The 12,662-nt window shown below is 42.7% G+C and overlaps 1 protein-coding gene across 3 annotated transcripts in view; it reads left to right on the forward strand.

Annotated features, from left to right (window-relative positions):
- col28a1a (collagen, type XXVIII, alpha 1a) overlaps positions 1 to 12,662 on the forward strand; it is a 31,225-nt gene that overhangs the window by 8,687 nt on the left and 9,876 nt on the right. For all 3 annotated transcript variants that reach the window (XM_035619986.2, XM_047330183.1, XM_047330182.1), the window contains 19 exons: positions 125 to 282; positions 1,571 to 2,136; positions 2,852 to 2,872; positions 3,066 to 3,125; positions 3,862 to 3,915; positions 4,013 to 4,057; positions 5,701 to 5,727; positions 6,030 to 6,074; positions 6,178 to 6,222; positions 9,112 to 9,165; positions 9,260 to 9,328; positions 9,422 to 9,490; positions 10,302 to 10,370; positions 10,474 to 10,542; positions 10,650 to 10,718; positions 10,808 to 10,876; positions 11,583 to 11,651; positions 11,740 to 11,811; positions 12,265 to 12,333. In XM_035619986.2, the coding sequence (XP_035475879.2) occupies positions 153 to 282; positions 1,571 to 2,136; positions 2,852 to 2,872; positions 3,066 to 3,125; positions 3,862 to 3,915; positions 4,013 to 4,057; positions 5,701 to 5,727; positions 6,030 to 6,074; positions 6,178 to 6,222; positions 9,112 to 9,165; positions 9,260 to 9,328; positions 9,422 to 9,490; positions 10,302 to 10,370; positions 10,474 to 10,542; positions 10,650 to 10,718; positions 10,808 to 10,876; positions 11,583 to 11,651; positions 11,740 to 11,811; positions 12,265 to 12,333 (1,671 nt within the window). In that variant the 5' untranslated portion in view covers positions 125 to 152. The remainder of the gene's footprint in view (positions 1 to 124; positions 283 to 1,570; positions 2,137 to 2,851; positions 2,873 to 3,065; positions 3,126 to 3,861; positions 3,916 to 4,012; positions 4,058 to 5,700; positions 5,728 to 6,029; positions 6,075 to 6,177; positions 6,223 to 9,111; positions 9,166 to 9,259; positions 9,329 to 9,421; positions 9,491 to 10,301; positions 10,371 to 10,473; positions 10,543 to 10,649; positions 10,719 to 10,807; positions 10,877 to 11,582; positions 11,652 to 11,739; positions 11,812 to 12,264; positions 12,334 to 12,662) is intronic.

A 12,662-nucleotide genomic window follows, 5' to 3' on the forward strand; every position in this document is an offset into this window, starting at 1 on the left:
AGGCTGAAGGGAATTCGACTGAGCAGTCTGCTGCAGTCGTCACCCTCTGCTGTTGATGTGAAATCACTGCAGGCGTTTGCGTCTCTTGGATTTGAAGTGCTGCCTCACTCTGACATTTCGGCAGGCTGAGCCGCTGCACCAAAGGACGGACCATGCCGTGGTCACGGTTAGCGCTGACGGTTTTCATCGTGGCCTTGACCCTGTCAAACTCGACCAGGGGCCAAAGCAGGAGGAGGAAAGGGCAGAGAGAAGACAACCAGGTCACCGTCAATGAGGCCAAAGGTAAGTGTGATGTATCACTGTCATATGTTCAAAGTTGCTGCGTTTAAGGCCAGTAACTTAAACGCAGTAACTTTGAACATAATCAGACTTCATAGGCGCTGATGAAGTCTGATTATCTCAACTTGATAGTCTTTTACTCTCTGAACTCTAAACCGCGTGTCTTGTTGTAAGTATTAAGTGTGTTATATGTGAAATGGCTTCATGTACCTTGTGATGACAGAATTATAAAAAAAAAAAAAAAAGAGTGGCATTCAGTCTAGAAGTGTTGATCTGCACTGGCTTTTTAAATATTATATACTGAACTGTGCGAATGACTGAATGCAGAGTGGAGGAGAGTTGACACTGTTGGAGCACTAATCATTTCATTAACTGCCACACTGTGGCCCTAATGTCACTCATGATTATTGTGCTTAACCTCCATTACATTTGCGAGCTTCATGAAGCAACAAGAACCTTGATAATATCACCAATATGTTTTGTTTAAACCTTTTATCTAAACGGTCTAATTGAGAGGGATCTCTCAGAGTCCTGCATACAAAAATAAACAAAACAATACAAAAATATGTATTTTAAACACAGACATGGATAATTGACAGGCACAGTTTTTACATTGTCACATTTAAGAAAAGCATGTGCAACTGTGATTGCAAATATACATACGACACATTAAAATGATCCAGTGAAATATGTTAATGTAATTTCAGATTTGTTATAGGTCATCCCATTTGATCTAACTGATAAAAACATCGCCTTGTTAATTGGAAGTATAAAAATGATTAGAGCCGGTGGCATGTAGAATAGTGTCATATGCATACAAACGTACTGAAACATGTTGGGACAAATAATGTATTTGAATCCACTGGGGACCATGATCAGTCATCTCAAATTTGTTGAAAACTAGTGCCCCTCCATTGCTACCCATTTTCATCTTTGACGGTACAAAACAATCTGATAATGATACAGTTTATCTACACATTTTTTATTATATATAAACAGATAACAAAAACATTGCAAACGAGATGTAACTTATCTAAAATATACAATATGTGCCGATACTAAGAGATCCGTCATAAGCCATTTGGCTGGATTCTTTTGGGGAAAATCCACGTATAATTTTTCAAGATCTTTTTTTCTTTTGTTCATTAAAAGGGTTGTCTCTGGACGCAATTAACTCACTTGTATCACTTCTCTGTTCACCTTTATAATTCATACCACATTTAATAAAAACATGGCCTGTGATCTGGAATGATGAAGCCTAACTTTTTTCCTGCTGTTTGTTGCTGCCTAGCCCTGATCTGCCCAGTGGAGATTATGTTCATGGTGGACAGCTCGGAGAAGGCCAAAGCTCTGCTGTTTGAGCGACAGAAGGCGTTCGTCCTGCGCTTCAGCACCAAGCTCATGCAGCTCCACTCTGAGGGCTGGCGGATGCGGCTCCGGCTGGCCGCCCTGCAGTACAGCAGCACTGTTTCAGTGGAGCACAACTTCAGAGACTGGCAGGATGTGGACGTGTTCCAGAGCCGGGTGGCTGCCATGACCTTCATCGGCCACGGCACCTACTCCGCCTATGCCCTCACCAACGCCACCCAGGTGTTTGGCCGCGAGACGTCCTCCAGCAGCCTGAGGGTGGCGCTGCTGATGACGGACGGAGCGGACCACCCTCGCAGCCCCAACGCAGTGACGGCTGCTGCCGTGGCCAAACAGCACAACATAAGGGTCTTCGTCATCAGGCTGTCGGGCCTGACCAAGGAAGGTGCCGTGGGCACAAAGCTGCGCTCCATCGCCAGCGCCCCCCCACAGCAGCACGTCCTCGGCCTCACTGACAGCCAGCTGGACGACAGACTCTTCAGCGAACTGGTCAGTTGTGCGCGCGTTCATGTGTCTGCTCATGTGTGAGGCTGACATTGACGTGAACGATCAACAGTCCCTTTGTGGCGCATTCACAAAAACACTGAAGAACTAGATACGAAGGCTACTCGAGAATAAAAACAACCAGATCAGATAAGATGACAACATTAATGAAAAATGCAAATTCATAGAGAATGTAGGATAATGTGTACAGGAAACAGTCTGGATTGATGTCGTGGCAAATACAGACATACCAAAAAATGACGTACCAGTTTGACATTTGTTCCAGCCAGGCCACTAAGTTGGAGCAGAAGTTACTGTATTAACAACAACAACAAAAAAACAGCTTGTCTGGCAAAACATTAAAATTATGAGGTAGTAAATCCTTTTAAATGTTTTTACTGCCTTAAAAGTAGAGAAGTACTGTTGCAGTTAGATCCAGTAATTGACACCACTCTCATACTGTATCTGTCTGTTAAATACAAGGCAATATCTGTTTATCAAACTCGAGGCAAGCGGTTACATGCATTGTACTCAGAGAGGCTTCTGTCTAACCACTCACTGTCACGAGTCAAATTATCTGCAGTTAGAAAGGCCTCTTGTATTGACCTGTATTTGTTAAACTCCACAGGGTAATACAGATAACTGAATATGACTATATTTACTTCTACAGTAAAATTCACTAGATTTATTTGCTGAGTAATTCTGTCTCTGTTTCTTTTAGAATGCAGTTGTGAAAACCGGGGTGAGTAATATGACATTCATGAAGAATATCATCCCCGTGATTATTCATGTACTTGATACCAGAGTCTCTATGGTAATCTTGTGATGTCTGTCTTTTGCCCTGCTCATTTAATTTTTCCCCCCTCTATCCCTAATAATGCACACTACTGACTTTGGTTCATATTTGGCAATTTTTTTTAATGATTTTATTTTAGTGCCCACATCCAAAGTCCTGCCTGTGTGGAAAGGGAGAAAGGGGTCACCCTGGATCTCCAGTGAGTACCATCATGTTGATCTGAATCATTACATACTGTTCATATGGTCTATCTCAGCATCATTCTGAGCAAATATAGTGTGAGATCTCTGCTGGCACCTCACACTCATATTCTCATATTATCTTAATTTACTCACCACTCCTGTAAAATGCTGTATTGTTGCACATCTTGCATTGTGTTCCTCATGTAACATGAAACGTGATCACTTTACAGTGAATGAGGACAGTTTGCTAATCGTCTCATTTGAAAATTAGAATAAAGTAGAATAAAGGGCCACAGAGTCCAGTGAACCTCGCACAGTGGCTTGCTGTCCCTGCACAGGCGGGAATTCTCTTGGCCCCGGCACCCAGGCAGGCAGCGTCTGCCAGCAGGTGTGTCTGGCCCGCATCCAAAGCACCACAGGGAAAAGATGTGGAAGAGCAGGAAATGTTTCCCACAATGCAAGTGTAGCAGGTGGCGAGATGGCCAGCTGGAAGGGGTGTTTTCACTGGCAGCGCTGCTGAAGGGAGGCCCTTGGAAAAAAGCAAAGGTCAAGGACGGAAGATTAGGCTTAAGCAAACACAGCGGCCGCGGTGATCTGAGAATCCGAGGTGGTGGTTTGTGTTAGACGGGGGTTACAGACAGGTCACACTGAGAATACCCATCCTCACCTTTGCTTATGCACACACAGAGCTCAAGCTGCAAGGGGGCCCAAACATTCTCATTCTGCACAATCTCTCCGTTGACTTTCATCTAGGGGAAACCGGGGGAGCAGGGCTCTGACGGAGCGCCGGGCCCAAAGGGTTCTCGCGTAAGTGTCTATTGTCTCCATAATCCGGTGCTGTTAACAGAGAGAATTCATGAAGTGTCGTTTGATGTGCTGTTTTGTCTGGGTTCGGTCACTGTAGGGGGAACCTGGTATTAATGGACGTCCAGGAATGGAGGGCCTTGAGGTGAGAACCGAATGTTGTTTGTGTTTTTCCATGCTGAGTTTACAGGGCTTTCAAGCTGCCATGCCATTTAAGCTACATTGTATTTTGAGAAGCATGGTAGAAGAATAAAACGATTTTGTGTAAACATGTACAGAGCTGTGCATTATATGTTGCGGTAAGGCAATAAATCTGTCACTTGTTCAACATCATATTGACACCTCTTACAAGGTAAACCACTGGTCGAGCCTTAGTAGATGTCGGCATCTCAGTTACTCCTATTGGTCTTATTTCGTCTGTCTTTGAGAGAATTGCCAACATTTCTCAGGGAATGTGCTCTCACGTGGGGGCTGACCTCTGCCGACCAATCAAGAAAGAAACACTGGCGCAAAGCAGCAGGAAGTGAGACGCCGTCGTCCATGTGTCCACGGGCGTGCTGGTCTTAAAATGATTGCGCTTTTGACCAACAACAACCTGGTCTGAAGTCAATGCTGCAGTTATTCCAAGAAGCTTTAGTGTTGTCCCCCATTTGTAAGTCGCTTTGGATAAAAGCATCTGCTAAATGATTGATTTGAATGTCAATTTTAAGAGTGTATTCTGGGGATAGTTAGTGGATAAGTCATAGATAAATATGCACCCATATGGGTGTGCGACGCAAGTATACTCTGCTTGTTCTGCACACAGGTGATCCGCTTTCACTTTGTGCACGAGCAGATCTGTTTCCTCTGCAGACCAACATTATCTCTTCCTACCTGGCAAGTACAACTGACAAAGTGACAAAAGTGGATTGGGACACAATGACCAAAATGTGCCTACCTAATGACCAATCACTGAACCCCATTGTTTATTTTCTGGTGAATGTCTTCTCCTTCGTTTTTGTTCCAAATTGTTCAAGAAGTCTTATTTTCATATTAATACATTTCTATTTTTAAATGTGAATAAATCCATGTAGTTCACAGGTCTGATTTTTTTTAAAGAGGACCAATTATGCTATTTCTATTTTTTTCTGTCAAATATATCATTTTGTAGTGTCAACTGTTCAATACTAATCATAGACAAAGTTTCACATAATAAAGTAAATGTATATAAAAGTAATTCCTGTGACATGGAAGTCCATAAGGCGTCAGACTCTTTCTGCTCATGTGGATTGGCTGAGGTTTTTTCAACTGTCTGTTGTAAACTTTGGAAAGTTTAAAGGCGACATATTATGCTCATGTTCAGGTTCATACTTTTAATTTGGGTTACCACTTGAAAAGGTTTATGTTCAGAAAAGGCATCAGTGTTCTCATAGTGCCCAATCCTGCAGCTCCTCTTTAGACCCTCTGTCTAAAACACCTTGATTTCATTTAGCCCCGCCTCTTGATAGACCCTGCTCTGATTGGCCAGCTGGCCCAGTCTGTTATGATTGGTCAACCGATGTCAAATTCTCAGATTGCAGGTGGGGTTACCCCTAAAGAGTCCAACTGTGACATCACAATGGGAGAGATATCTGAACCAGTTGTTCCGAGCCAGGCTGTAGGGTTTAGCCAGCTAACAAAAAATAACATATTTTTTCACAGTTTGTGGGCCAGCAGGCTCCACAGATCCACACATTTATGTACACAAACACTGAAAAAGTGATTTTTGCACATTATTTCACCTTTAATTAATTCTTCCCCTTTCTATAGGGTAAAACCGGCATCGACGGAGAGAAGGTATGTGTTGTTATTACCTTCATTCTACTCATTCTTTAATGGTAATTATTTTACATATGTCTCTGAATTCAAAGGTCATTAAGATCACTCAGATTCTTTAACATATATGGGTGTATCTCTTTACATGTCTGTTTCTATCCACGTTTGTAGGTACAATATCTAGTGTATGAAATCTGATGCACAATGTCAGTGGTCATAATTTCCCTTCAGCGTGCAGAACTTCAGCTTGACTTTGTTCATGTATTACAAAGATGATGCTTTAAGCTTCACTTACCTGTATCCTCACTGGTCATATTTTTCAGGGAGAACAGGGTGAATGCGGTGCCCCTGGTACAAAGGGAGAACAAGTAGGTTTCTTTCTTCCTTTTTTTAATCATTGTCATGGTTACTGTTGCTGTGACCAGATACTGTTTGTAAATGTAGTGATGATGTATTAAGGTTTTTCCTTAGGGTGCAGATGGACCTCTTGGCCCCAGAGGCCCCAGAGGAGAGCAGGTAAAGTGGTTTTTTTTCATTTTTTGGACAACTTGAATGGCTGGGCTGTATATTGACATTCTATTTCACACAGACCCTTGTGTTAATTGTAGTTCCACACGACAGCTGATCAACCATAAGTCTTAGCTCACTCTGACCACAAATCACTGGGAATGACATGGATTCAGTTTTGGTGACCAGTCTCATTAACATACAGTCATACAGTATATAATTCAGATTCATAAAATTATCTCACCAGCTTTCCTCACATATAGATAATGAACAACAGATGCCTGTCACCACAGTAGCTTAGCTGAAGTAACATTTAATGTGGAGAACAACTCGAAAGCAGGATAGCAGAGCGGCTAGCCTTGCTCCGTCCAAAGTTGAAAAATGTGTCTACAGACACATCTAAATCTCACTCACCAGGTCACACATTCTGTGTCATGAGTTTAATCTGTCCACAGACAGAAAACAGGAAAAAAAAAAGTGGTTTTAGGCAGAGGACTGGTTGAACAGTGCCGAACAACAGCCAGACGCCGTGAATTTGCACCGCATCCCGAAATCTTGTTGTTACAGTTAAGTTGCCAGTGCTACCATCGTGCTTGTACAGACACCAAAACCTGGCAACTGACCAGACCAAAATCTGGCAACATGCGCGTCGAGCAGTGATAGTTTTGAGAAGCACTGGGTGGTTGAATAAACTGCTGTTCGTCAAGGACTTGGTCCATCCTGTTGCTGTTTGCGAATACGATGCTTTGTGTTCATTAGTTCTGTCAGCATTGGAGGTGTTCATCTGGGCCTGTTTTGAACTTTGGACAGGACCGGTGTCACCGTTTCCCCCTTGCTTTCAGTCTTTTTATGCTAAGCTAGGCTTACACCATCCTGTCTCCAGCTCTGTGCCGGACACACAGACATGAGATTGATACCAGTCTTCTCGTCTCACATCAGAAAGAAAGTGAACAATGCATTTATCAAAAAATGTTGAACTATTCCTTCAAGAAATTATCACCAAAGTGTGTGTGTGTGTGTGTGTGTGTGTGTGTGTGTGTGTGTGTGTGTGTGTGTGTGTGTGTGTGTGTGTGTGTGTGTGTGTGTGTGTGTGTGTGTGTGTGTGTGTACTGTAGGTGTGTGTGGCCGGCAACAAGCTTCAGTGTTGGTTTCAAAAACCTGATATCGCCCATCATGCAGCACACCTATGAAGCAGCCATGTTCGTAAGAGTCTTTACATCTAAATGGGTGTCTGGTCAAATTGAAAGATTCCTGTATGCCCCCCCCTCATATCCACACTGAAACAATCAGCGCTCCGGTGAAAGCCACACACTCGAGTCCATCTCCTGCTCTGAACTTGTGGAATGTGAGCTGCGGATTAGGTCTTATCCCCTTCCTAATGTAGCCTTTCTATAGCGGGGAATGCAATGGTTGTGGTCTTTGGGCAGGCGTTGTCCCAGAGGATTAGGATTTGGGCACATTGATCCCTTCCCTCTCTCCTTAAATGCTTGTTGCCCCCTTCCGCATCGGTAGAACAACAGCAGCTATCGTCAGAGACCCGGTAGGTTTCACAGCCACCTGATCGCTCTCCAGTTCCCATGAAATGCACCTAACACCGTGAGGATTTGCACAGTACACAGTGGGACTCAAATTGCAGCAAAAGAGACGTGGGGTAGATAAAGCATGGAGATTCACTGAACGGCAGAGGAACGTGACCTTGCCAGATGACTGGGTGGCGGATGATACTGAGCAAACACAGAACGGTGGTGAGGACGCAGACGGGCACGAAAACAAGACTTTTGAAAAACAAACAGGATTCTCGCGGCCAACGTTTAAGTACCAGAAGATAATTGTGTGGTGATCGAAACCCAGTCCTTATATACAGTATACATACAGTGAGTGTGCGCAGGTAAGCTGACATTTATACTTCAGACGGTCTCAACTCAAAGTACCAGACTTTTTGGCCCATTCACTACAAATCACACCTGTTTTATTCTCTCTTTTCCAAATCCAACTTTTCGAGGTACTACAGAAGACCAAGTTAGCTTGTAGTACAGGACATGATTATAATTAAACTGGTCTAGTTTGAGGAGGAGGAGAACTGTCTTCTTCCAAGAGCTCCTCTTGAGTCAGCTAATCAATCACAGTTAACATCATGTCAGCTTAAGGCACAGTATTGTGGGTAATGCAGTGCATTGCCATGCACTTGACAGCTCAGGAAGATTTGAAATATCCACAATATTGGAGCATAAAAAGCAAAGAACAAGTCATCAGGATTATGATATTTCAAAAATGATTCACAATGTGTGATAAAACAAACTGTCTTAATAACCTAAGATTGTCCATCTCGTTGATAAAAGCCCAGAAATAACACTACAGTTGAATGAATCATAAGCATACTTGTTGCTTTTTCATGATGCAATGTTAAATTTCTGTGATCTGAAAATAGCATTTTATCTCAAAAGTTTCATGTGAATTAGATATTCCTATTAATAAGTCAGCTCCTCAGAGACTCCAGCAGAGGGCAGTCTCAGTTCACCGGCATCCATCCCACCGTTCTACCCGTCAGATACGTCTCTCATGCGTGATTAAACAGTTCAGGGAAGACAACCTCAGCCATAGTTTCAAGACCCTCTAATGTCCAGTTTGAAAAGAATGGAAAATGAAAAAAATAATGTCTGTCTAGTTGGTATAATAACCGGGTTCACATTCACGCTCAGAACCCCCCCCCCCCACAGGCACCAGGGTTCAGCCTCTCACTGCTCTGTTGGTCGGTGGGAAAGTTTTCCAAAGATGGTTAATGTCTTGATTGGTATTCCTTGATAATCTTGTGGTTATTCATGTAAATTCATTTTATGTGTTGTCGTTTATTGGACCAAAAGTTATTACTTGCTCTTTCCTATGTTGCTCCTATATCAGGGAGCCACAGGAGGATCTGGAGACCAGGGGGCAGAGGGGCCGCCTGGCTCTAAAGTAAGACAACAACGGCAATCACGTTGGACACGCACAAAGTGTTTCCAAGGTTAAAGCTGTGGGCACGTTCTCACTGTCTCCCATTCCTTTACAGGGCGAGCGAGGACCGAGGGGTGCGCCTGGACCTTCGGGAGATAATGGCATTGGGTTCCCTGGTCCCAAGGTACATTTGTGATGGGTTAAATTATGAAACGTATATATCTGCAAGAAGGCAGGATGTCCTGTGTGTCATCTCTATCCTCCACACCTCTTTCAGGGTGACAAGGGGAACCAGGGAAGACCAGGTTCACCTGGACCACTGGGTGTGGGTGAACCAGGGATGATGGTAAGTTTTCAAAAACTGAGTGAAACTACAGGGACTGATATATTTGAAGGCATAGCATGAATCCATAGCTGTGGGCTACTTCAGTCGCTAACAAAGAAACATTATTTGCCGTAAATATTATTACAAAATATCCGTGTCAGTATGCATTGGTAATTAACATTATAAACCTGTTGTGTTAAGCCTTAAGTGTTGTGTTCCAGCAAAAAGCACTTAGACTGGTTGTTGGTGGAAGAAGTTTATGGAAGAAAAGAAAATATTAGAATATTCATAAGCCATACCTAATTCTGAAATTGAATGACTGCTAAATAACAAATGTTGAATTTATTGCGCTGCACTGTACTTTCAAAACCATCTCTTTGAATGTTTTTGATTTAATGAATGTATTCCTTTTGTGTTGGACTTCCACTCTTTCCATGCCTCTCTTCCAAAAATGGTTGATACAAGTGCAATCTTCCATTTTTCAGGTTCCTGGTCAATCATCTGCTCTGCTTTTCTTGGATCATGTGATCAATAGGACGAGTTCTGTGTCTGAGTTTAATGCAATTTAAAACAAGCAGAGAAGCAAACTCTGACTTGAATTTTTTGCATTTAGTCCTGAATCAGGAAAATTAAAATGGTGATATTCAGATTAAGTAAATTAGTAAGTAAAATATTTCAATCCTATGAAATGACTTGAATTACCATTGGGCATTCACTTTGCTTCCAAAGGAATTATAATCTAATGTTACTAAACACTCAGTACAGTGACAGCAAATGTAAAATCTGTTAATTCAATATTTAACATTTGCTACATTTGTGCTGATGGATTTAGGGTCCAGCAGGGCCAGCAGGGATTCAAGGATCTCCAGGATTTCCTGGCGAGGGTCTCCCAGGATCCAAGGTAAATTCCCAGACAAACTACACAAAAAATGCAGACTCCTCTGGTGACCTGTTGTTTGACTCTTACGATCTTTCTAGACCTTCCTCATTTGTGTTTCTTGCAGGGCGACAGAGGGTACGAGGGTCCTAAGGGCAGCCGTGGAACTCCAGGGTTTGGCTACAAAGGTGATAAGGTACGGTTCACAGTTTAACGGGGTTGGAATCACAGATGCATGTATACTGCAAACTTGTGAAGCTGTAAAGGATGACCTGTCTGACCTCTCACCTGTCTCACCCTCAGGGAAACACAGGAGCCCCAGGGCTGCCAGGTTTGGTGGGGTTTCCAGGGGCAGGCAACCAAGGGGAAAAGGCAGGGCCAATGGACTCAATTGAAAATGATAGGAGTTTGCTTCCCTTTGTTATCCTGTATTCATAAAACCTTTTTTTTTCTGGCTTTAGGGGGACCACGGGCCCGCTGGGCCATCTGGACCCAGGGGACCTCCTGGACTGGGTATAGTTGGACCAAAGGTAAGTAGCAGAGGTGTGATGATATATATGTGAAACAAGCATCAAGTAATCTATATTTGACATTCATTAGAAATATACAGTAAATACACAGTGTAATACACCTGTTTAATGCAAGACTGTGTAACATTTAAAGAAGAAATTACCGTTGCTCAATTAAATGCATACCCATTAGCTAATGTTAGCTAAAGTTAGTATAAATATCAGTGAGTTTGGTGATTAAAAACAACATTTTTAACTTTTACCGTCAGTGTTAGAAGAAAATACTTGTTTCCTTTACTTACTGTAAGTAAGAGAAGCAAAACCACAATGTAAAAATGCTCTGATTTTACTTGAGTTATAGCACAAAAGTATAAGCAGCAAAATGTATAATTGAGGCTTGATATTTTACACTTTAACCATCAACTTTATTATGAATGACTATAAATAGAAAAGAAAAATACATCTATATATAACATGAATGAGCATTTCAATGTCAAGGTTGATAACAAACCAACAGTTACATTATCTGAATCACTTAGACTGAAAGTAAGATGGTGAAACTGAAAATATAAGTACATCCAAATGTGTGTAATAATAACAACACACCTATAGTGCAGGGAGGTGAACTTTGAGGATGTGTTCAATAGACAATTTGAGAAATTGTTTTACCGGTTGCCTTCATTTTGCCTTCCTGGGGACTTCTTTACAATACGTCTCAACCTCCAAGGGTGACCAAGGTTTCCCTGGAGAACCTGGATCACAGGGGGAGAGGGGTGTTGGTGAACCAGGACCAAAGGTAATACAAGCACACTCCTCTTGAATAAAACATGTTGAAATTTAGCACACCAGATGTTTTGAGTTCATGTTTGTGTGTGGTTTTCCAGGGTCAGCCAGGGCCGGATGGGACTGCAGGGATACCTGGTATTCCTGGTGAGGATGGAGCTGCTGGGCCTAAGGTGAGCCAGTGAGTGCAGGTCAAAGGTCACGTTTAGTAAACTTACAAGGTCCAGTTTGGGGTTCAGACACTGAACACAGCCACTTGCCAAACCGTACTTCCTCTTACGGCTGTCACGATATCCAGGTATTTACAATAAGTGTAATATGTACAGGATGTGGCAAAGGAGTTAGACCGGTTTGTCCACTTACCTGAAGGTCGGCTGTTTGATTCCCTGCTCCTCCAGTCCGCATGCTGAAGTGTCCTTAGGAAGACACTGAACTGCAGTAACTATGTGGTTCATAATTCCAGCATAGTAGTCTTCGACATTAGCTATAATTAATTATAATAATTGCAATGAATTTTTCTGCCATGTACTCTTACATACTTTCAGTGCACAGTGGGTCTTGTGTCACTTGAAAACACATCACCGAGTTTAATCATGTCATGCTGGTTCATGTGTTGTCTGATCTAGGGAGAGATGGGGTTGCCAGGTCTGCGAGGCCTAGAGGGCGCACCGGGGAAAGGTATCCCTGGAGAAAAGGTAATCACCCACAGTGCACCTGCTGCCCACGAATTATTAAGTCCCAGCCTCCAAGAGGATATTGATTGCTATACGTCCAACATAAACAGATGTCGCTATGTTGTAATAGCCCTTGCTTGCACATTAGGGTGGTTTGAGTACATATTTACATACCTGACAATGCTTCAGTGAATCACTACATTCAGTTGTATCTGTGTTTGTGTGTGTGTGTGTGTGTGTGTGTGTGTGTGTGTGTGTGTGTGTGTGTGTGTGTGTGTGTGTGTGTGTGTGTGTGTGTGTGTGTGTGTGTGTGTGTGTGTGTGTGTGTGTGTGTGTGTGTGTTCTTCCAC

The sequence above is a fragment of the Scophthalmus maximus genome, chromosome 22 (genome assembly GCF_022379125.1).
Source record: "Scophthalmus maximus strain ysfricsl-2021 chromosome 22, ASM2237912v1, whole genome shotgun sequence".
NCBI classification, from domain to species: Eukaryota; Metazoa; Chordata; class Actinopteri; order Pleuronectiformes; family Scophthalmidae; genus Scophthalmus; species Scophthalmus maximus.